The sequence below is a fragment of the Felis catus genome, chromosome B4, assembly GCF_018350175.1.
Source record: "Felis catus isolate Fca126 chromosome B4, F.catus_Fca126_mat1.0, whole genome shotgun sequence".
Taxonomy (NCBI): domain Eukaryota; kingdom Metazoa; phylum Chordata; class Mammalia; order Carnivora; family Felidae; genus Felis; species Felis catus.
The window spans coordinates 60,039,501-60,065,486 of NC_058374.1; the positions used below are offsets into that span (position 1 = coordinate 60,039,501).

General features: G+C 39.0%; 1 protein-coding gene and 1 pseudogene across 6 annotated transcripts in view; one reads left to right on the forward strand and one right to left on the reverse strand.

The window, feature by feature from the left end:
- ITPR2 (inositol 1,4,5-trisphosphate receptor type 2) overlaps positions 1-25,986 on the reverse strand; it is a 489,277-nt gene that overhangs the window by 435,938 nt on the left and 27,353 nt on the right. For 5 of the 6 annotated variants that reach the window (XM_045061584.1, XM_019834732.3, XM_019834731.3 and 2 more), the window contains exon 2: positions 14,333-14,403. In XM_045061584.1, coding sequence (XP_044917519.1) covers positions 14,333-14,403 — 71 coding nt within the window. Of the gene's footprint in view, positions 1-14,332; positions 14,404-25,986 lie in introns of those variants that run through there. The other variant, XM_019834733.3, reaches the window with a different exon arrangement.
- On the forward strand, positions 7,628-8,212 carry LOC123386795 (annotated as a pseudogene).

Sequence of the window (25,986 nt, forward strand, 5' to 3'; positions counted from 1 at the left end):
ATTTTTACCTACTTTATCCTCTAAAACACCAAGTTTCCAAATTACTTCCAAGTATTTGTAAAACAAACAATGCCACCCGCCAGCACCTCTTTGCTTTATTCTGAAATTACTGTATTTACTTTGAAAACCACAAAATGTAAACAACGGCACCTGATCAGAAAAGATCTTTAAATGGCTCACTCACTAAATCAACACCTGGGAAAGAAAGGCAGTTTACTTGAACTTGAATACACAATGTACAAATCAATCTTTTATCTGAGTAGTAGCTTGAATAGGTTAATGATTAGTGAGTTTTGTGAAGATACACAGAGACTTTCATAAACAAAATATAACTTCTATTAATTTATTTAATACTCATCAGAGAGTGAAACAAGGCCCACCTACCATTAACCATAGAAGTACAATCTTAATTCACATATATTTCCACTTGATAAATATGTGTACAACATTCTCCCACATGTAGATACTTTATGCTATAGAGCATGAGACAATTGAAGTGATTTGACTTTTTAACATGACTTTCTATATGCCTACTACATGACAAGATGAGGAAAAATAAGAGAAATGGTTTAAAAGTCACTACTATTTACTTCACTGAAGAGTTTTTGAGTGGCCATGGTTTCAGTTCTACAAACAGCCCATGCTTCTTACCGTAATGTATTCCTGGAAACCACATTATAAAAAGAAAGCATTTCCCGGGGCACCTGGGTGGCCGAGTCAGTTAAGCATCTGACTTCGACTCTGGTCATGATCTCATGGTTCCTGAGCTTGAGCCCCTCATTGAGCTCTATGCTGACAGCTCAGAGCCTGGAGCCTGCTTCAGAGTCTGTGTCTCCCTCTCTCTCTGTCCCTCCCCCACCCACACTCTGTCTCTCTCTCTCTCAAAAATAAACATAAAAGAAAAGAAAAGAAAAGAAAAGAAAAGAAAAGAAAAGAAAAGAAAAGAAAAGCAAGCAAGCATTTCCCATAGGGAACTCCACTGGAATAATAAAATTGGATTATTTTCCTAAGGAATACAAAGTTTATAGTAAGTATAGCACAGGTAGAAAACCTCTAACCCTCCATATCATTTAGAAGAGCAAACATCCTATAAAAGTGATCAAAATAAATTATCGTAAAGATCATTCATTTCCCCCAAATTAATACTGTATCATATGAATATCTGAAGACCTCACCAAGGACAAAGAGTTCTGAATGAATAAGATCTTTCTCTATCTTCCCACACAGCCAACCTTAGAAGTTAAAAAAAAAAAAAAAAAAAAAGTCACACAAGTGTTGAATGGGGAGACTTTTTTTTTTTTCAGTGAAGTCAAGAGAGTACTTCTGGGTTAACAGAACTTTTAACTACCTCAGGTCCATCCTATCTTTAACTGGCTAAATCCATCCCTCCTGACTCAGCCTTTTGCAGAATGGCATATTAATGCAGTCATATATTATGTAGCCATTTGAAACTGGCTTCTTTTACTTAGAAAACACTTTTGAGATTCATCTGTGTTGTTGGGCATATGAGTCCTTCATTCCATTTTACTACTGAGTAATGTTCCATTATGTGGATATACCATTGCATGTATTGGTTACCCAAGACCAGTTGTCCTTTTTATTGTTTCCGGTTTTTGCTACAAACATTCATGTACAAATCTTCGTGTGAACTTAATTTGTCATTGCTTTTAGTTCATTCATACTCAAGAGTGAAAGTTGGAGGTCATATGGTATGTACACGTTTAACCTTATAAGAAACTGCCAAACTCTTTCCAAAATGGCTAGGCGAGCCTGGTTGGCTCAGTTGGTTAAACGACCGACTTTGGCTCAGATCATGACCTTGCGGTTCGTTGAGTTCAAGCCCCACATCTGACCTTCTGCACTGAGCACAGAACCTGCTTTGGATTCTCTGTCTCCTCTTCTCTCTCTGCCCATGCCCTGCTTATTCATTCATTCTCTCTCTCTCTCTCCCAAAAATAAATAAACTTTCAAAATGGCTGTAGTGTCTTATACACCACCAGCAATGTACAACAGTCCTAGTTGATCTGCATCCTTGTCAACACTTGGTATTTTCTGTATTTTTTTTTAATTTTAGCCACTTTTATAGTGGTATTTCATGGTGGCTCTCGATACTGTGATGTTTTCTTGTGGCACCTTATATGTTGCTATTGCCAGAGATTCCAGTTAGGGTCCTCTTTGCTTTTCACTCCCACAGCTTTAAAATGCTATCCATATCTTAATAAATTTCAAATCTCTATTTTTCCATCAAGATTTGTCTCCTGAGCCTTCAGATCAATATATCCAGCAATCTTCTGAATCTACCTCTCTGGCAGAAAGGATTCCAGAACCAAGTTCAGTACTGTGGTAAACTGCAAAAAGGTCCTACATTCTTCCCATCCCTATATGCGGGTCCCGTTGCAGGTGACTTTGCACCTCCACCTCTCAAAAGGCACAGCCAATGTCTCCATTCTTTGCATCTGAACTTAGCCGTATCACATTAGCAAATGTAACACAAGCAGAGGTTTGAACACTGATGAGCACTGATGTTTGCCCTTTCTTGCTGTTGTCACACTATCCCTAGGTGAAGCATCTGAACTGGTTCTCCAGGTAATAAGATGGGGGTTCAGCCACCCCCATCAACAACCTATCCACTGGCAGATATGTGAAGGAAGCCATTCTGGACCATCCAGATGTCAAATACCTGCAGATACACGAGCCAGTTCGGCAGAAGCCAGCCATGCCAGCTCAGAACAAAAGAATCAGCCAATGAACCTGCAGATTCATGCGTTAAACAAATGGATGCTGTGTGAGCCACTCGGTTTGTGGGTGTTTTGAAGTAAGAAGGAAAGAACTTACATAATTACCCTCCTCTGTCAGGTAATTTATTTTGTATTCCATATCTCAATACATGCTACTAATATCCACCACACTGCCAAAATCTGAAGCCTCGGAGAATTCTGGGACACATGCTCTCCCTCACCACCTCCTACCCCACTCCCACATGTAATAGGTTATTAAGTCCTAATATGGTCAAAAACATCTCTTTCTTGCCATCCATAGCCACTAGCTTAGTCCATTATCAAATTTTCTGAACTATTTTAACAGTCTCCTGGTTGATATCCCATCCTGTATTTCCAACCTCCCCATATAAAAGAAGAGTCTTTCAAAATTTCAATTCTGATCACGTCTCAGGCTGGCTTAAAATTCTTTAATAGTCCTCCACTGTCTTAACATAAATATCAAATGCCTCAGTGCGACATACAAGGCCGTGAGGCATCTGACCTTCCTCCCGGCTCATCTCTGCCACTCTTCCACATTCTCCTAAGCTTTAAACATTCTTAAAAGCCACAAACACAAATGGGTCATGCCGCTGCACACCTCTGCACCTCAGCCAGAAATGCCTCTTTCTCCTCAAACCCCCTCCTTTCCAGCTAGCTAACAACCACCCATTCTTCCACAGCTCTAGCTCACCTCCATTCTTCCTCTGAATTCCTAAGCCACTTAAAATCCTCTTCTCTGTGCTTCTGAAGCCCCTTGGGCTTCAAAGCAATGTAGTTAATGGTGAAGGGTCAGGATTTCAATCAAAGCTTTGCTTCCTTTCCATTGGAAAACCTTGAACAAGTTACATAACTTCTCCATACTTCAATTTCCTCAGCTATAAAATGAGATGTGCCAGAGAATATTACCCCTCACCCCCAATACCCATTCTCTTCTTCCTTTTTAAAATTTTTTTTAATGTTTATTTCTGAGAGAGAGAGTGCAAACATGAGTGGGAGAGGAGCAGAGAGTGGGAGACACAGAATCCAAAGCAGGCTCCAGGCTCTGAGCTGTCAGCACAGAGCCCAATGCGGGGCTCGAACTCACAAACTGCGAGATCATGACCTGAGCCGAAGTCGGATGCTTAACCGACTGAGCCACCCAGGCAACCCTCTCTTCTTCCTTTTGGTAATAGAACTCTTGAGTTTAGGTAGGCATGGGGCCAGCCCACTAACCACCACATTCCTCAGTCTCCTTGTGGCAAGATGTGGCCATATGTATAAGCTTCCTGTGGTTGCCATAACAAATGACTACAAACTTGGTGGCTAAAACAGAAATTTATTCTCGTGGAGTTCTGAAGGCCATAAGTCCAAAGTCAAGGTGTCAACAGAGCCATATTCCCTCTGAGGGCTCTAGGAAATAATACTGTCTTGTCTCTTCCAGCTTCTGGTGGCCCAAGGTATTCCTTGGCTTGTAGCAACGTAACTGCATGCTCTGTCTCTGTCTTCACATGGCCTTCTCCAATAACTTCTATCTTAGATAAGCCATTGGTTTTTGGTGTTGTTGCTGCTGCTGTTGTTTTATTTCTGGCCTAGCACCTACCTAACTCATGCAGGTAATAATATTTCAATAATCATACTTACCTCTTAGGGTTGTGTAAAGATTAAATGGATTAGTAGAATGTGAAGCATTTCGAACATTACCTAATATAGAGTAAAAACTAAATAAATGTTTGTGATCAGCAGCCGGGGTGGCAGTACAATAGGCTTGGTCACATGTAATTATCATTAGCTTATCTTCTAGAAAACCACATTTACTGGGATAATGGCTTAGTGCTTTCATCTCGGCATTATATTTGAAAGAATGCCAAGCATTCCGTCACTGTTTTAAGAAGACATGCAATTTAGCTTTGCATACCAACTATTATCACCCAGGAACTACTTTCATGAAGAGGTTCATACTCAGCCTGAAAACCTGGATGTGCCTCCCCCATGGGTACCCATTTTTTAACCTACAAGTCAAATGCTATCTTAATTAAGAAGCTTTCCTCACCTCTCAAAACAGGAAATTACAATCTCCATCCTCCTGCAATACCATCACCACACCTTTTTATTTAGCCTTTATCACTTTCTACCTTGTGCTATAATTGTTTACCAATACATCTTATCTCCCTCATTAGATTATAAATTCCTTGAGAGCAGCATTCATTTCTGACTGGCTTGAACTGTAGCAACAAGTTCACACACTGCACTGAGCACAGTGGATATTGAATAAATCTCTACCAAACATATCCCAAGATCTGACAGTATTGAAGAATACTAGCTTCAAAGAAACTTGCCTCACCACCTAGTAACTGTGTGACCTTGAGCAGATGACTTTACTTCTCTGAAGAGTGGCTTCCACGTTTGTAGAATGGCACTATCAAGAATTAAACAAGGTAACATGGATAAAGGCTACCTTAAGCCCTCAAAGGTAAGAAATCCAACATTTAGGACTTTCTATTCTTAGAAAGAGTATAGTCGTGGCTATTAAAATTCTCACAAAGGGCATTTATTCAGTATTTATAAGGAAGTTAGACACATAACCAACTGCATACCCAATATTAGAAGAGAGATTTTTACACAAGAGCTAGCAGCACAGGAAATTGGCCCATCGATACATGATTAGCAAGTGGGCAAGTCCCACTAGAAAGACAGTGGTCCTAACGCCATTAAACACACACATTACAAGTGTTCATTGTCTGTCCCTCATTTCTGAAGGGAGGGAATTAAACTTCACAACATAAAGCCACAAATCAAAGCTCACGTACCGTATATATCTTAGATACACAATAATTGTGGGAGTGCTGCCCTACATACCAATTTGTGAGGCTTCCAAAGCAATCTGGTTTGACCATTCAGAACCACAGCAAATTCCTCCAATAGAGACTGAAAGATTTTAAAGTGTGAACACTTTTACAACCCTGACTAGCTCCAACAGAAGAAGCAAAGAGGCAGTCTCTTTTCATTTCACCCTTTAGGCTTTCTCCGAAACCTCCCTGAGAAGAGTAAACTTAGTATCCAATTTCCACTGCCTCCTGGAGTTTAATATTAGCTGCAGAAGGTTCTTACTATGATGACATACCATAATGACACATGATCGGCACAGCAGTAACATTCGACTAGAGAATTTTAAAAATTTTTTTGTATAAAGCATGTAATGTTGGTTTGGAAATCCATTGGACTTTTCTAAACTTCTTTGTGTAGCAGGAAAGTATAAAATGCTAAAAAAGTCACTCGATACACATAGAAGTTTTCATCTTCTGCTATTCACCCTACAGATTTATATGTTAGAATGCACACTTGATACCAATGAACTTAAATTTAGAGTAGAATTTAAGACTATAACAAAATAGGGGTGCTTGGGTGGCTCAGCTGCTTAAGCATCTGACTTTGGCTCAGGTCATGGTCTTACGGTCAAGCCCTGCATCAGGCTCTGTGCTGACAGCTCAGAGCCTGGAGCCTGCTTCGGATTCTGTGTCTCCCTCTCTCTCTGCCCTTACCCCGCTCGCACTCTTTCTTTCTCTAACTCTCAAAAATGAATAAATTGTAAAAAAAAAAAAAAAAAAAAAAGACAACAGGTCTACACATTGCTTTACATATTTTATGTAAAGTTTTTATTTATTTATTTTGAGAGAGTGCACAAGTGGGGGAGGGACAGAGAGAGAGAATCCCAAGCAGGTTCCACACTGTCAGTGCAGAGTCAAATGCAGGACTTGAACTCCAGAACAATGAGATCATGACCTGAGCCAAAACCAAGAGTTAGGGGCTTAACCAACTGAGCTATCCAGATGCCGCACATGGTTTTATTTTAAAACAACTCATCAGCCAGCAATTTTGCTACACGCTGGGTAGCGTTAAGACCCCAAAACAAGCATCTGAAATTATATTGCCTTTAAGAATTATAATTTTTTTTTAGAACTCCATTCATTAATTCAACGAAAATTCATTCGGCACTGACAATATGCAAAGCACTGTTCTTGATCTTGGCAATTCCCCAGAATGCAAGGCTAACATGGTATTTACTCTCATACAGTTTATAGTCTAACTGCGGGTCTTTCAAGTAAGGAAACAGGTGCAACTTCCGAGCAGGCACAAGTGATGTGACTGTCTTCAGGCCCAAGCTCACTGACAACTGCAGTGGACAGTTCCCAGCATGCCAGCAGCCTCCAACCTCGAACCCCTCCATCTCCTTTATGAGAGCTTTCCCTGATACTTGGAGACCTTGCTCAGCTTCAAAGAGGAGCAGCCCAGAAGTGTGCTGTGGAAGAGGGCCAACCTGTAACCCACAGAGGATAGAAGTTGGCCCCAGACTTTCTGCCCGTGGGTAGGAGATTCTGAGGCATGGTCCCCATGGAGTCTCAGAGGACCCCAGAAGCACTGAGCTCTGGTTGCCACAGTGGTGGACATTCATGAACAATTTGTTGCCTTTTCTTTCTTTAGGCTCACTCTCCCCCACTCCATTATCCGTGCTGCAAGAGATCACCTCCCAAACTGACTACCTCCATCCACACCTTCCAAGATCTGATTTGTAGGGACGCTGACATACACATTCCTAATCTACTTCTCAGAGATATTCAAAAATACTGGAATAACACATGGATCACACATTTATCTTGAACCAACTTAACGAATTTCCAGGTGTCATAAGCCTGGGAGTTTGAATAGATAATTTGGATAAGAGTTAAGATCAGAGAGAGAGAGAGAGAGAGAGAGAGAGAGAGAGAGTCAGAGTGAGTGGCAGGCTAGAATAATGAGCCAATCAATGCTAATAAGATGAAATGTAACAGATTCTCTGCTTGGTACCAAAGTACCAATTATACAGCACAGGAGGAGGAAAATGAGGATTAGAGATGCAAATGAAAACACATCAGGAATCTAGGTTGACTAACAGCTGGAGGTGAGTTAGGGATCCTGCCCAGGACTCTTGGGCCACAAGCACAGTATCCCAAAATAAGAGTCTCATAATACTGCACCCAAATGTACTACGTTCTCTTCTTTCTACAACCACCAAGAATTACACTGACGGAGGGTTGCAGCAACTCTGGCGGTGGCCAGGCAGCTGGGCTTCCTGAAGGCTCTGGGCACGGGCAGCCAGCAGGCACCTGCACATGCCAGTCTCACCACCAGGCTGCCCAAGAGGGAGGTCAGCTCTGCCGAGGGGGCGGGAAGGAGGAGCCCAAGAGGAGGTGGGCGAGGTTGTCAGCTAACCTGCTCCTGCAAAAGTGGAAGCGAAGCCGAAAAAGGCGGCAGCGGGGAAAGGATAAATCTTCAGATAATAAGTGCAAACAAAGGGGAAAGGGGGAGCAAAGGGAAAACAGGCTGAAGGGGCTCACCAAGACACGAAAGAAGACTTGCCTGCAGAAAACGGAGAAACTGAAAACGAGGAGAGTGCAGCCTCTGAGGAAGCAGGAGAGAAAGAAGCCAAGTCTGATTGATATCATATCCCAGGTCTTATCGGTGTTCGCTGTCTCCCTTCTTGTACAACCCAGAGGAATATTTTTATCAGTTATTTTGTAAATGCAAGTTTTTTAGTAGCTCTAGAAACATTTTTAAGAAGGAGGAGATCCCACCTCATCCCATTTTTTTAAGTGTAAATGCTTTTTTTGAAGAGGTGAAATCACTTGCCGGGTGTTTATTTTTTGGTACAACCAGAAAATAGTGGGGTTGTACAACCAGAAAATTGAAAATACGGGAGGCTGTGATCGTCTTAGGTGCCAGCTTAACATTCCACATATGGGGTAGTTTTTATATCCTATAATACCAAACATACTAAAAGGCAATTTAGAGTCGGTCGTGCGTTTAATGTCTTGAACATTTTAAATTACTTGTATTCCCATGTTGTTTTTGGTAGAATTGTTTCCTTGATCTTAGCTCTCCCCTGTCAGAATTTTGTGCATTCTGTAACATCTTGGTGGTGGTAGTCCAATTTCCTAGCAACTTTGTTAATATGTTGTGCAAGACTGAACATTGAGTATGTAGTATATATGATATTAAATTGTGAATCAAGGGGGCTTAACAATGCAACAGCATATCAACATTTGAAGATATTGGTACTTGATGTACTGCTAAGGAAAATCTGCCTCCAAATTTTAAGCTGGAAGGTCACTGGAATAACTTTTGGAAAAGAATCACAACTACATGATTTTTTAGATTTTTGGTACATACATTAAGCATTGTGTACAAATTGAATCATCTGTACTGATCCTCAGAACAACCAATCAAAACTCACTTATGAAAGAAAAAAAAAAAAAAAGAATTACACCGACAAATAGAAGCCCAACCAGAAAACGAACAAGACAGTATAATGACAAATGGAGAAATCACTGAAGACTTTGTGACTGGCCACAGGCGAAAGATTTTTTAAAAATTAAGCCTGCCGGAGGAAAAATCTGCAGAAACATGATCATTCTAAACAAATATTTAAAAGGGCTGTTGTGTGGAAGAGGAATTAGATTTAATCTGTGTGGCTTTTTAGAACCAACAACTAAAACTTAGAGGAGGGCATAGTTCAGTACACGGTATGGTATAGTGATTCAAAACAAACAGCTCTGGAATCAGTGACATTAAGACAGTGGCATAACTTCTTTGTACTTGACTCTGTCAACTGCAAAACTGGGAAGAGCAACAATTTCCACTCTATAGGGTTATTGTAATTACCACATAATCATGCATAGGAAGCCCCAAGCACAGCGTAGCATGGTTTAAATGCTCAACCAATGTTATTTCAAATCTGAAATTGTTTCAGTCATCATCAAGTAATTACACTAACCCTAATTCTGAAGAAATCCAACACAGCAATCGTTAAACTGGCTCACACTGGTGAATCACTGTGTTACGCAAGGCTGACATGGTCAACTACACAAAAATCCAAAGGTACTTCCTTGCAAGATGGCTTTCTCACTTAAGCACTTGTGTGTGTAACCTCCATGACTGGAGGCAAAAGGTGACAGTCCCGGCCTTCAAAGAGACTTCCTTGAATTATGTGAAGAAAAGGAATTGAGTTGAAGAAATAATCTTGTCGATCTTCTCCCAAGTCCCTGACTTTTCACTACCTACATTAGTGTTGCACAACAGAGCAGATTTCTCTATTTTAGCTCTAATTCCAGAAGCATTCTGACTGCTTCAGAATGACTTTGTGCTTGCTAGATGTGTCCACTTGATAGGCATGGTACATTATGAAACAGTCACATGTCAAATGAGCACAGATCTCAAGAGCTGAAAATTGCAAGACCAAATGGGCCAAGGCCAACCCTGGGGAGTATCTAATCAACCAGAAGAAGGGGCCATCTTCTCTTCCCTCAGTCCCTCGGGGGGGGGGGGGGGGGTGGCTTCCTGGGTTCTCTATTAAACTTCTTTTTTTTTTTTAATTTTTCTTAATGTTTATTTACCTTTGAGAGAGAGAGAGAGAGAGCAAGAGGGGGTGGGGAGCAGTGAGAGGGAGACACAGAATCCAAAGCAGGCTCCAGGCTCTGAGCTGTCAGCACAGAGCCTGATGCAGGGCTCAAAGTCACAGACCACGGAATCATGACCTGAGGTGAAGTCAGACACTTAACCGACTGAGCCACCCAGGCACCCCTCTATTACTTCTATATTTTATCACCCTGATGGTAATAAAAGGACACACAGCCTCTTTTGCCTTGATTTATATTAGCTTCTCCTTCCAAAATAAAATGTACGTGTATCAGTAGAGCAAAGACTTTAAGAAAAATCCACATCAGAGAAGAGCTTTCTACAGAGTACGGGTTAGGGGTAGGGACAGAAGTATATAAAGGAACTAGGGGAAAAAAAGGAAAACCAAAAGAATATAAATTCAACAAAACTAATTGCCATAATTTAATATAAAGGAGGATTAAATTGTATATCAAAAAACCAGGACCAGTGATCAAACATGTTGATATTTTGTGTCCCTGAAATGTTGCAAGAAGGGCAGTGAAGCTCAGTGGTATTCTTCTCAAACTTGACGCCAGTCTAATCATGACAAAAACATTAGGCAGACCCCAAATGAGGGACATTCTACAAAATACCTGGCCAGCATTCTTCAAAAGTATCAAGGTCATGAAAAATGAGGAAAGACAGAAAATGTCACAGACCAGATTAGATTAAAGAGCATGATAACTAAATACCCTGTGGGATCTTGAATGCAATCACGAATAAGGAGAGGAAAGTAGCCAAAAAACTAGTGAAATCCAAAGGAAGTCTCAAATTTAGTCAATAATAATGTACAAATAGTAATTTCTTAGCATAACCAAATGCACCCTGGTGATGCAAGATGCAACCTAAGGGGAAACTGGGTGAAAGGGAACTCTCTATGCTGCTTCTACAACTCCTCTGTACTTCTGAATTTATTCCAAAGTTTAAAGTTTATCTTTTAAGAAAATAGACAATATTTGACCACAAAAGGAATTTTGCACTCACAAGAGAAAGCCACTGTGCTTCTGTTACTATTAGTCTGATTCTGTGGTGTCTACTGAAAAATAGCTATCAATAGGGTTTTAAATAGCCCTTGGGAAGTTATTTGTTAAAATTCAGCTTCCTCTGTTCATATGTGAGGCAATGTGACATAGTCAAAAGAATATTTCGTTGTATAATTGTGTGTATTGGAGAGAATCATTTTAACCTTTTTGGAACTTTGCCTCCTCATTCCAAACACTGGGGGAGTTGCAGTAGATTAACTTCTAATTGCCTAGAAGCTCTACAACCATATGATTCACTTGAACAAATAACAGACTGTGAAAAACAAAAATCTTTCCAAATTAATTTGAGAATATCATTTGTGTGGCTGAGGCGAGAGGAACTGAGGTGTAGTGGAACTGTGATATGCTATTGTTTCTTCGCCTTATCTAAAAAGTAACAATAAGGGAGGGTGCTCTGGAAACTTGGCAGAGGAGTCTGGAAATGCAGGGGTGGTGATGCTGGGTGGCAAATCTATGAAAAAGCGATGGTTTTTAAAGCCAGAGGGCACAGGGAAATACACCACAGGCAGAGAACGGTGAAATGCAAGAGGTGTAAGAGGACAAGTTATGCCGAAAAACATGACATCTGGGACAACAAGGCCTGCTTGTGGCTTCTGAGTAGTCTGGAGACCAAGGCAGAGGCAAGCCCAACTCGGAATTCTCCTCCACGGCTCTGCCATGACAGAGTTCCAAGAATCATCGGAAAAGAGTCAGAGCTTTAAGATAAAAGGAAACCCTAAATCCCCAATAAAAAAAGGGGGGGCCCTCCTTCTCCAATGATGAATAGAATAAGATAGAAAATAAGAGCAAACTAGTAAGGACAATGACCTAAAGTATCAGATTACGGGAAAAGCCAGCCTTCCAGGGGCGGGCTAGAGCACCTGAGTGATTCATACTTTGAGCCAGCGCCCGCTGAATAATGACACCAAGCATCTGTATATAATTACCTACCGGGTACAGAGTGTTACCATGGTGTTCCTTCACATACACTAAAATAATCTTAATGCTTTAAAACAATTCACTTCACTAGGAAAAAGGAAAAGAAAAAAAAGGTGGCCACAAACCCTGAAGGTTATCTGTGAAAGAGGAATCCCCCACCCCCTTACCAACAGAGGAGTAAGACTATCCAATCCCGTGGCAGTGAAGTGTGGAGCAGTCCCAGGAACCAAGTTTTGTCACTTGGCCCCAGGGAGAGTTTGGGTGTCTCATCCAAAAGCATCTAATGGCTATTTTTTGGATGTCTAGTATGGGCAAATGTCTGGAAAACACAAAAAGAAAAGAGTAGAATCCTGTCCCTAAAGAGGTTACAATCTAAGAGCAGAGTCAAATACGTTAAAAGGAAATACATGATGCCTTTCTATTATAAGTTAGCTCTCATTTCTGTAATGATTTAAAACACTTTACATTTATTCTCTGGAAAGATTTAGGCCTCAGAAAGCTCTGTGTGGTGGGCATTGTTCTTGTTATTACCCACCCCTGCTCCCATCAGCCAATGACAAATGTCCTTTGAGGCTCAAAGCGGTTAGGTGACCTACTTACAATGACACAGCCAGTGAGCAGTACAGTCAAAACCTGAACCCCATGCTTTTTCCTGTTACAAACACAGATTTGTTGTCCCAGTTTGCCCTGAAAAATTTTCTTTTTGTCTTTAATGTGCTACCACTCTACTCACCTGACGCACTGCTGACTCTCCTTCAGCGTAGTTTTATCATGAGTCCATCCTCAGTGAGGACGGTGGAGAGAACACCTCCGCTGCCCAGGGCTAGGGGAGGGTCCCTAGTACGTAGTCTTATGGTGCTTCCAATGGGCAGTGTATCTTCCACAGCCTGTTTTATGTTAATATCTCCACATAGAGAAAAATCTGGATTTCTTATTCAAAGCGACCAATTTAACTCAAAAATTATCTATTGTTTTTGTCACTCTCTCCACAACATTCTGAGTTTAACGTTTATTTATTTTTGAGAGAGATACAAAGTGCAAACAGGGGAGGGGCAGAGAGAGAGGGAGACACAGAATCTGAAGCAGGCTCCAGGCTCTGAACTGTCAGCCCAGAGCCCAACACGGGGCTCGAACCCATGAACCATGAGATCACGACCTAAGCCGAAGTGGGATGCTCAACCAACTGAGCCACCCAGGTGCCCCCCACAACATTCTGAGTTTGGATAAAATGAAATATATATTCTTATAATGAGACTTGGATGGAAAGTGTCTATCACAAGGAGTGAAACAAGGGAAATACCTGTCAAATGTTAAACACATCCTTCCCCAGCATAGGAAGCAGCACACCCTGACTTGGGTCTGGGGATCTGGGGAATCCCTTCCACTCTCTCTCTCTCCAGATTTTTATCCCCTGCTTTTCACCATTATGAGAAGGAATGCTTACACAGTGTGTTCAAAGTGAGTGGTCCTTCAAAGTTATTTTTATTATTGTAAGTACACACAAACTATGAAATTGATTTGAGAAGCTTGTAATTATTGGTTTTCGTTTGTCTATGATTCTCTGCAGATTCCATTAATCCTTCCCTCATAACAGTCAAGTTACAATTGGTCTCGTATTATGACCAATGTCTCAGTTGATATATTACCAAGCTAACACAAAAATTATACTTAGAAAGGAGTTCTAAGACAATCATGAGTTATTACATGCCATCCAAAGTGACATTTTAAAAGCTGAGCTAACAAATCACTGTCACCCAGCTACAGACTTTACAAAGCTACACTGAAGAGTTGATCATGAAACGCTAACATTTACAGCATGTCTCACAAATAAATATTCGGCTGTATTTATTGGTTTGAAAAGTAGCCTTTCAGAGTTAATTACCAAGATCTCCTTTCAACAGATAAACTACTGTCCAGCAAAACAAAAATTGAAACTCTTCTTCCAATGTAAATCCTTCTACATATAAAAGAAGAGAAACAATGAAGAAATTTTTGAAAAAATTTTCAGTGGACATATTTATATATGACAGTTTCACATTGAATAAAGTTTTAGCATGATTTATTTTAAGACAAAAAAAATGATCCCATGCCCTTTGGCCACATAATAAAAATATATTTTTATAAATATATATATCTTAAATATGTTAAAAATTTATTTCTTACCTCTGAATTTCTTGGGAGGGTTGGCAAGGTCTCCCGCCTCCGGGTGCACCACACATCTGTCATCCACTAACCTAGAAGAAAAGCGTGTTTACATTGTTAACATCGTCATGTTCATACAGCACAGACTGCATGTGGCCATTGTATAAATATTTACAAAGAGTTTTAATACCATTTTCCACCATGAAAGTTTTTTACAATCATAAATTTATAAAAAGATTTAGGCCTTGCCGGCCTTATTCCTTACCATACAGACTTCTTCTAGAAGAGACCTTGATACATACTAGGTACTCAATGAATATTAACCAAATGAATAAATCATCTTTGTAGTTACAAAATCATACTTAATGCCTATTAAAATATTTATGAGAAGCCAACTTCTAGGACAATACCAAGAGAAAGAAGCTCTCAGGCACAGGACTTGAAAGCCAGGAGACATGAACCTCCTGATCAAAGAGAATTATCTAACTATCAAAGCTTCTTCACGAACATTCATTTTCTTCATTGACTAAGTGGTAGGAATAACTGGATTTTTTCCAGGATATTGTGAGAATGCAGTAATTTACTAAATTTATGAATTCATTTCAAAGTAGGTGACCAAGTTGCAACAAACAAAAAACCATTATAACCAGAATCACTACTTTGCATCAACTCCAGCACAGAGTAAACCCCAATTTGTGACTCAAGTGTCCCCTTGACTTAGGATGATTAACCAAATCAAAATGAAACTTTTGGTTCCTGATTTATCTGGTTACCAAAAGCAGACACTTCCTAAATCACAAGATTGTTCTATGGCATCCAATTTCCACAAAACAAAATGCCAATTTGGTCGAGCAATATGGTTCTTTGATACTTCTTTCTTTAAATAATATACTTTATTCACACTGGTATACTAACATGTGGTTTTACAAGAGCTGCCAAGCATGCAAGATATTCCTTTTAAAAGTCTTTAAAACTGTTTTTCTTAGAAACAGGAAGTCACATTGGGTCAAGAGAAAGCAAACCCAAACCTTCACAATATCCAAGTTCAGCCTATAACACTAAATATGAAAGGCTCATAGAGTCCTGAGAATGTCACAACATAATATTTAATTTTTTTAATGCTGTGAATTAAAGGTCAGCTTTTCTAATTACTTAAGACATGTTAAGAATTCAAAACATAATGATCAAAACAACCATAATCTTATCTAGAACACATAAAAGTTCTATGAAAAACAGCATGGACATTCTACTCATTCTTTGTGCACACCCGATTCCCCAGACATATAGGCTTCCACTATAATGCCCACTAAGAGTCCCCATCTGCATTCATTAATCATCAAGAGGAATGGGAAAAACTGAAGCTATAAATCAGATCACAGTGCATTTACATAAACACTATGCCTATCCATTACATGATAGCCCAGATTAAAACATAATAATTACGAATGATTTCAGTTCTAAGAATTGGCCCTGGTCCTTATATACAAACATCTGTGAAAATCACAAAATCATTTCATCATACAGACTTAAATAACTGCAAGTGAGAATGGAAGAAAGGGAAGGACAGGATAGGAATGGGGGAAAAAGCAAGGAAGTGTGAATCTGTTACAAAGCCATATACAATCATTGATGCTAAAAGTTACACAGGATTTTAATGGTAGTTATTGGCAAAACTTCTTCATTACCCCCCAACAGCCTCTTCTTAAGTTATCTCCAAGGTCAGAGTATTCATCATTTACCATCTTTCTGATAGTATTAATATCACAAAGGTGTTTTACATGGAGGGGAAATAGCATCCTGGCTTTCCCATTACCATACTTTTCATCCCATTTTCATTAAACTGCTTGCTTAATTGTCTGGATCTTCTAATAAATCGCAACTTCATGAAGTCAGGAACTGAATCCATCTTGTTTACTAGTATATCTTTGGCAACTTTGGGAATGAGTTACAGTAGATACTAAATATTTGTTATATGAATAAATGAGTCGATGAATAAATGAGACTTACTTCCCAAATAACTTTCCCTTTTTAGTCCCAGTTCTTTCTTCTGGAATGATGTAGACTAAGTTTTCTTATTCTGGGATGAATGAAACTATTTCTCTCTAATTCTTTTCCGTAGGGATATTTATCAAGGGGATCAACATCCTTTCATACACCTCAACTGTCAACATGCCCCTTACACATGAACCTAGAAACTACCCACATGAGTCCAGATGTGTTCTCCAACGAATCCTCCCTAGAGGACCCTTCCCCACTTCTCTCTAATACTAAGCTTACAGTTAGTTATGTGTCCTAAAATCATGGCAGCTTCCATGGCAGACAGGCCCACCTTTGACTCTCACTGGGTTTATAGCTAACCAACAATTCCAGGTCCTTTCCGTGTGTGTACTATCAGTACAGGTAGTCCCTCCCACCCACCACTGGGGCAGTTAACTTTTACAACCTAAGACAGGAATTTACAACTGTATAGGGATAAATACAAAGATCAACCTTTGGCCTCTGAGCAGAAATTATCTAAAAACCATCCACTCCATCCTTAGCTAGTTCATTTAAGAGACCCTGCCATGATCAGTGCCCATTTTAATCACTCACACACAGTATTTTCTAAATTTGGCTAATTGGCTGGATTGTGTGTGGAGTTAAAATCATCATCATCTTCATCATCATAATACAACAACATAATACAACAACAACAAGTTTCTTTGGTCCAGATCTATACAACCAAATTTCTGGGGATCAGGACCAAGAATCTATATTTTTAAAAAAATCTCTCAGGGCATCTGGGTGGCCCAGTCAGTTAAGCGCCTGACTCTTGTTTCTACTCAGGCCACGATCTCACGGTTTGTGAGTTCAAGCCCCACACTGGGCTCTGTGCTGATGCTGACAGCACAGAGCTTGCTTGAGATTCTCTCTCTCCTCCCTCTCTGCTCCTCCCCCCGCCCAACTCTTTAGTTCTCTCTCTCAAAATAAATGAATAAACTTAAAAAAAAACTCTCACCTTCCTTAAATGGATCAGGAGTACCTATTCTTCACTCTCATAGTAGTCTAGGCTACCCTCCGTCAATAAAACTTATCACACTCCATCATAATTTTTTACTTATATATATGTCTCTAATGCTATAAATTATAAGTCCCAAGAGAGTCGGTCCATCTGTTTTGCTCACCATAATATGCCCAACTTTAAGCATTAGGCCTCAAATGTGAAAGGTGCTAAATAATTATTAATTGAGTAGATGACTGGATGACTTTTCGAATCACCAAATAAGTCAATGACGTTATTTTTGGTATGTCAAAATTAACTGGAACCAACAAACAGTTGCCTAAAAGTAGATGTAAGGAAGGGTGGGAAACATTTCCCATCCAGATGTGTTTCTGAAAATTATCAAAAATGCCAAATCCTGAAAAGGGCCAAGATAGCCTGTTCTGAATAACTATATCTCATATAGCCCCTTCCAACCCACTATATCAGTGTACTTTTCAGTGGGCTGTATTTATTCTCCTCATGTCCAAATCAGGCAATTACAGAGCTAGTCCAAAATGCTCAACCTGTCACTGAAACTCAACTATCATAAAACCCATTATCCTTCATATCTTCTCTTCAAAAGATCTTAACTGTAAGTTATTTGTTCATTCTAATTCATAAGAAAAAAAATTACTCAACTATTAGACCTTTCAAGATATCTCTGTAAAGAGATTTCAATAGCTACTTTGAATGATTTTACATATAAATGTGAATCAAAAATATATGTGAACTAAATTTTAATTGGATATATATATATCCCCCTAGAGAAACCTTGCAAACATGCATCTGAAGATATGTACAAATGTGTTTGAGGCAGCATTGTTTGTGATAGCAAAAAGTGGAGAAAAACATGTCCATCAACAGTAGCATGGATAAATAAATTATGACTAAATGAACAATTTCATACAATAGATAACCTATTTTAAAAGTGAATAAACTTCAGCTGTATGCAACAACATTGAAAATCTCAAAGACATAAAGTTGAGCTTAAGAAAAAGCAAGTCCCAAACTAATAAATGCCATATTATTTCCATTTGTATAGAAGGCATAAATAGGCAATACTAAACAACAGATATTTGAGAAACATGCATGGGGTGTAAGTAATTTATTGTATAAAAATACATGCTATCAAATCTTTTTAAAGATTTCCAACAGATGGGGCGCCTGGGTGGCGCAGTCGGTTAAGCGTCCGACTTCAGCCGGGTCAGGATCTCGCGGTCCGTGAGTTCGAGCCCCGCATCGGGCTCTGGGCTGATGGCTCAGAGCCTGGAGCCTGTTTCCGATTCTGTGTCTCCCTCTCTCTCTGCCCCTCCCCCATTCATGCTCTATCTCTCTCTGTCCCAAAAATAAATAAACGTTGAAAAAAAAAAAAAAAGATTTCCAACAGAAAGCAAATTATTCTTTGATCTCCAGTTGTTATTCCAACTGCAAAGAAAATGCCACATAATGGGTAAAATATGTTAGTCATGTGAGTAAAGGGAAATCTCACAAAAGTGGAGTAGGGAGGATAGGAAGGAGGATAGGAAGGGGACACTCAAGGTCAATTACACGAAGAATTGTCAATTATAGACCCCAACATAAAACCATCAACAGGAAGAATCACCAGTTACAGGCCCCAGCAAGGAAAGACACTGCATCTCCTGTAAGAAATCAACTACCCTTCAACTCAGCTAATGAGAAACCATCATCACCCTGGATTCATACTTTTCTCCACTGGACTTACATCAAGACAACCCCTCCCAACTTCCTCCTCCTTCTCCATAAAATAATGGTCCTCCCCTTCGTTTGTTGGACTTGCCTAGGGCTCTGCCACAGTTTGCATGATCCAAATCTCAATTCTCAAATAAACTCAATTTTGCTGATAATTGTCTTAATTTTTAAAGTTAATAGTCACTATCTTTTTCCTTTAGAAACCATGAAAGAAACTATTCCTAGCTTGAAACTTAGTAAAATAAGTATTTTATTTTCCTGATATTTGCCTACCACATATATCTGATCCTTATACCACTAAGTGATACAGTTCATTTCTAATGAAATGACTCTGAAGCACATTTAAACAAAATGAATTTAGGGGGGGAAAGGGGAAGTGGGGAATCCACAATGGATATTATTTTAAATGTTTACTAAGAATGGGGGTTAGGATTGTGGCTAGGTTCATAAGCATGATGGAATTGCCCTTAAAGTACTTCGAGAACTTTTCCACAAATAACTTTATCCCCAACTCTGGATTCGCTTTGCTGGCCATATCGATTTCTCTCTTAAATTATGTAACCCTCTGGCTTCTTACCTAAACTGTCCCTCCTTCCCACGCCTTCCCACCACCAGCCATCACCACAGCCCCCTAATGCCAGCACACATTCACCTGCCTCTTTCACCTTCATTTAGAAGCAGCACTAGAACAGAAGGGGATTTAAAAAAAAAAAAAACTGAGTTTTAATACTTGGTCTGCCAGTACAAAAGCAGCTGTGTTTACACTGGTCATTTAACCTCTCTGGGCCTTACTTTTTAAATGGAGCAGCTGTGACCTCACAAGTTCCTTCCATTCCTGTAGCTTTTTCATTCCTCCTATTTTGTAACTAGGTTTGGCTTGTGGTATCATTCTTCAATAGCAAATTCTGCCATGTTTAATGTTTTACAAACTGTAATGTGAACACTTAGCTATTTAGTATCACTTTTTTTAAGTTTATGCATTATTTTCTCATTCCAAGCAAAGTACCAGTATGCAATCTTGTTCTGTTCACTCATTGTCTTAGAACATGGTATTGTAAACTCTTTTTTTTTGGGGGGGGGGGAAGGAGACAGAGCAGGGGAGGGGGAGAGAGAGAGAATCCCAAGCAGGCTCTGCCCAACATGAGGTTGGATCTCACAAACCATGAGATCATGACCTGAGCAGATATCAAGAGTCCAACACTTAAACAACTGAGCCATATCATACTGAGCTCAGTATCATAAAATCTTAAGACCTTATCATTAGTAATATGGACATTTTTTACTTACAGTACTCAAGTTGCTCAAGTAAGGAACCAACCTATTCTTGTTTATATGCCTATTAATTTGTCTCATAAATCAGGGAAACTGAAAAGGAAATTCTACAAATGTCCAATACCTTATATCTGATGGGTCCTGTGGACTTATCCCTGCACAAAGCCATAAACAATTAAAATCATGCAAAGAGGGGAAAAAAACATTGCCAAAACTTTCTGCCAAAAAGTGTTCTACCTGGGGACACCTGAGTCAGTTAAGCATCTGACTTCTGCTCAGGTCATGATCTTGTTACAGAACCTGGCCTGGATCACCCAGCAGAAGAACCAAGGGCACTGGGACATCTTGGAAGTCAGGAGGTTTATTTCACACCAGCAGGCTCCGAGGAGATCGCTCTCCAGAGTTCTGAGCCCCGGAGCGTAAGCATGGGGGACAATTTATAGTCTGTTACTTCTGCATTAGTGGCGATTTGGGGCACACGGCAAGTGGGGCAGGAAGAAGAACCTGGAAGGAGAATCTTCAGGCGGCGACTGGAATTTCCTTATCAGTCCCATCGGCCGTCTTATAACATAATTTTTCCCTATCAATTTCAAGGTTCATGAGTTTGAACCCTACCTTGGCCTCTCTGCTGTTGGTGCAGGGCCCACTTAGGATCCTGTCTCCTTCTCTCTGCATCCTCTCTGCCCTGTCCGTCTCTCTCAAAAATAAACATTTTTCAAAAAGTGTTCTACGTTGTAAATGCAAAGCATATGCAACATACCAAATGCACTCACAGCTATATTCCTATTTTGCCTGTCTGTGATGACAAGAACTGATTTTACTTTTGTTTGCCATTTGAAATGTGAGGTTGCTAAAAATTAAACCAAGAAAATTTAACATTGTCTTCCCCTTTTATTTCTTTATTTTCCCCTTTCAGAGGACTTACTACAATAACATTTTCTACTGACACAAATATTTTAAGAATGTTTAATTTTATATAGCAACGTTTCCATCATACATAAGTTCGTTGCTGCTGATATTTCTAAAACTGGTTCCTTCCAAAGTTGAAATTGTGCTTGCTCTTACGTCTTTAAAATGTTTACGGTTATTTTTCCATGAAAGATTAAATCAAAGTAAATCACATATAAATTATAACATAAACACTAAATTTTTAAGTACTACTGCATGGAAACCCTAAAAAGCACATGGAAAACCCTAAAAAGCACATGGAAACCTTGTGCTTAAATTTTTTGATCAGTGCCATCACAGCCTGAGTGGCTTACAGACCTTTTAAAAAGGTATCATGTGGACTTCAAAGGCAATAATGTCTTGCACATATTAACCTTTTTAGAAATCACTGCAAGAAGCCATCATTTTCAGAGTAAAGATGGCTGATGAAATGGGGGTGGGGGAGAGAATGGGGAAATACTAGGTTACACGTTGCCTTTCAAAGAGAAACATGTGTATCTATCTGACCATGATTTCAGAAAGGATGTCTCCATATATTTTGAAAGCTTAAAGCCCTAATCCAGCAAAGAAAGAAATCATGACTTTTTCTTTTCAGATCTTCTTCTGCATCTAATAAGTTCCTTTTCTTGATCCTCTCTACCCTGCCTCCTTGCCCTGTTCGAATTCAGTAATATCATCAGTCAGTTTATGCAGCATTTTCTCCTAGTCTGTCTATTACTGTTCTCATAGAAATCAAAGCATTTGCAAAATGCCTTTCTCAGGATATGGATGAGCATCTCTACCAATTGAGGTCAATTATTTAGTGATGCTGAGTTGACCTTAATACTATCAGTTCTCAATCATCTGCCAAGAGCTAGAAAATCATTGGCACTGATAAAAGCGTCTCATGAGGCAAAATTCAGGTCCAGATGTTTACTTTTACCAGATTGACATTCCTTTCTGAGTTTTTGCCACCTGGATGGCACCCCACCCCAGGTTTCTACTGCTTTTGGTCACTCTCACACCTTCATGTAGTTATTTTTTATATTTTGTCCAGAGTTTATAGTTGTTATACTGCAGATTAAATTCAAAGAAATATTTTTAAATATTTTAAAATATGATTCAAATCAAATATTTTAAAAATCACTAATAAGACAAGGCAAAAATTGCTATACATGCATCAGCAAAAACAACAGGTATTATAATTATCAACTAAAAAATAGAAGATAACTATTATGAATATTTTAAGACAAAAAGATATTTAAAAGGAGAGAGAGAAAAGAGTAAGGGCAATCAAAAATGACTAGACAGATCTGATAAAGAATGTCTAAAAATGAAGCATGGGGCGCCTGGGTGGCTCAGTCGGCTAAGTGTCCGACTTTGGCTCAGGTCATTCTCTCATGGTTCATGAGTTCGAGCCCCACATCAGGCTCTGTGCTGACAGCTCAGAGCCTGGAGCCTGCTTCAGATTCTGTGTCTCCCTCTCTCTCTGCTCCTTCCCTACTCGTGCTCTGTTTCTCTTTCTCTCTCAAAAGTAAATAAACATTAAAAAAAATTTTTTTTTAATGAAGCATAATTGTTGAAATAAGTAGGCGAGTTTAAAACAGTAAATTAGACACAGCCAATGAATAACCTGGAAGATTGGAAGATAAATCATAAGAATTGCTCAAAATGAAACTGAGGGCAAGATGGACAGAGAAGGTATGAAAGAGGGGTTAAGAAACATAAAAGGTAGGATGAGAAGCTTACCATGCATATATAATTCACATCCGGGAAGGAGAGGCTATAGAGAATGAAAGGGAAGCAATATTCAAAGAGACAATGGCTGAGAAAACGTCCAGAGCTAGTCAAAGATATGAATCCACAGATGCAGAAAACACAACCTGTTAGCCTGCAAGCTTCTCAGAATCTACACTACAAGCCAGAAGACTTGAATCATTTCTTCAAATGCTATGAGAAAATTTAGCTCTCAAGTTAAAACTGTGTGTACCCATGGGCATCTGGGTGGTTCAGTCAGTTGAGCATGTGACTTCAGCTCAGGTCATGATCTCATGGTTCATGAGTTTGAGTCCCTCATTGGGCTCCGTGCTGAAATCTCGGAGTCTGGAGCCTACTTCAGGTGCTGTGTCTCCCTCTCTCTCTCTGCCCCTCCCCTGCTCATGCTCTGTCTCTCTCTCTCTCTCTTAAAAATAAATAAAACTTAAAAAAAAAAAACTGTGTGTATCCAGCAAAGTTAACTTTTGAGAACAAGGGTAATATCAAAGCATTATTATATAGACAAAAACTAAGAATTTACTACTAACAGACTTTCACTTAAAAAGCTATTGGGTTTATACTTCAGGGAGAAGGAATATTGTCTTATTAAAAAAAATACAACTCATTAGAATAAAGAAAAAACTGTTAAACATGAACAAATCTACACAAAAATCATTGGTATAAAAGAATAATAATGACCAACATGTGAGTTTAAAAAAGAACAGCACTGGGGCGCCTGGGTGGCGCAGTCGGTTAAGCGTCCGACTTCAGCCAGGTCACGATCTCGCGGTCCGTGAGTTCCAGCCCCGCGTCAGGCTCTGGGCTGATGGCTCAGAGCCTGAAGCCTGTTTCCGATTCTGTGTCTCCCTCTCTCTCTGCCCCTCCCCCGTTCATGCTCTGTCTCTCTCTGTCCCAAAAATAAATAAACATTGAAAAAAAAATTAAAAAAAAAATAATAAAAAAAAATAAAAAAGAACAGCACTAAAATACTGAACAACTGCATATAAGCAGAAAGCAAGTGATCAAAATTGAAAAGTCAGCCCCATGGTTCTGAATTGTACACAGTTAAAAGTTAAAATATCAATTAACTTTACAATTCCTTAATTATGTATCATTTTTAAAAATAAAAACTACTGAAACAACAGAAACAGAGCACATAAATAGAAGGAATAGAAAGGGAAGAATGGAATAAAAAGAAAAAGAAGCAAAACTTCAATCCATCCCAAAAATTAAGAAAAGGAAAAATCAGGGAAAAGTTATGATTAATACAAGGCACAAAGTAAGAGGGTAGAAATAAGTCAACAATAATCATAATAAATTTAAAACTTTAACTTATTGTTTAAAAGTCAGATATTCCCCCCAAAAAGCAGATTTTCAGATTGGATGGAAAAAACCCAACCATATCCTACATAATTATAAGAGTCATCCTAAAACATAAGGATAGAAAAAGACATAACAGAAAAATGCTAATCAAAAGAAAGCTATGGTCGCAGTGATGCCATTGGAAAAATAGAATTTAAAAAAAAGCATTATTCAGGATAAATAGGGACATTAGATAATGGTTTCAGTTCGCTAAGAAGGTATAACAATTCTAAATTTATATGTAATTGCCTCAAATTATATAAAACAAAATTTATAGACTACAGGGAGCAATTAACAAAGACATTATTATAGTGAGAGATTTCAACACACTTCTCAATTACTGGTAGGGCAAACAGACAAAATTTGGTAAGAATATATGCCTTGAAACTGATAAATAACAAGCCAATCTAATGGGCATATATAAAACATATAACTACTTGTGGAAATATATAAAACTCAGTAACTGAAGTATTTTCTTTTAAAAATATATGGAACATTATTATACCAGGTCCCTCAACTGTTTTCATATTACTATATGTAGTTTTCATATTTCTCCTATATTTCTAAAATACACCCTAAATTTACAGGTTTTTAAAAATATTATTCTCTTGGTTCATACTGCACTTATGTTTAGCTAAAAAGTCCATACTCACCTGTCCTCCAGAGGCTTGGGGTCTCCTTCTATTGTCCCACCACATTTGATATGCACCCTTTCGAGATGATATTTATTGCTATAAACAATGAGCTCTTCGAGGATTACAGGAATATATACTTTTAAGTTTGTTTGTTTATTCGTTTGTTTGTTTGTTTGTTTAAGTAATCTCCACCCAACATGAGGCTCGAACTCATGACCCCAAGATCAAGAGTTGCATGCTCCACTTACTAAGCTAGCCAGGGGCCCATGCAGTCGATTTTTAATCTTTATATCCTCAATACTAGCACAGGGACTAGCATGTAGTCAGTACACAAAAAAACAATTGAATGAATGAATGGATACTTTAATGAATCAAGCAGGTGAATAAACCAAATTGCAAAAGATGAAATGAGGCTGATGATGATATAGCAGAAAGATCACAGAGAGGAAAGATGAAATAAATGTGTGATGATACAACTAACTGTTTATCCTTGGCTCACCCCCTCAGAAAATCATAAAGTAACATTTAATTATACATTCTAAAAGTGGATGGCTAAAAGAGACCTAAAAAGTAAGCCAATCAGTAAGAACTCCTAAGCAAAACATAAGAACATAAGTAAGCCAAAAGTATTTCCTTGGAAATCTTCAGAGCGCAATGCAATTGGTGATTAAGTTTTACTGCTGTAAGGACATGCCTCTTCCCTGTTCCTTTACGTATGCCACCTTCTTCAAAAGGAGAGGACTATGAGATCCAACTACCATTTCCTCGCTAATCACACATAAAAGAGAAATATACCTAGGAAGAAACAGTTGGCAAGAGAAGTTCCCTGGCCGGAAAAACCTCTGGCAACTGTAAACCAATTCCCACAATGATTCTGGCATGAGAAACTAGATTTTTTTTTCCAGAAAGTTGGAGAGTATAACAATTACCTTGTTAAACTTACCAGCACATGACTCTTGTTTTGAGTCAATAAAGAACCAGTACATTTCTAA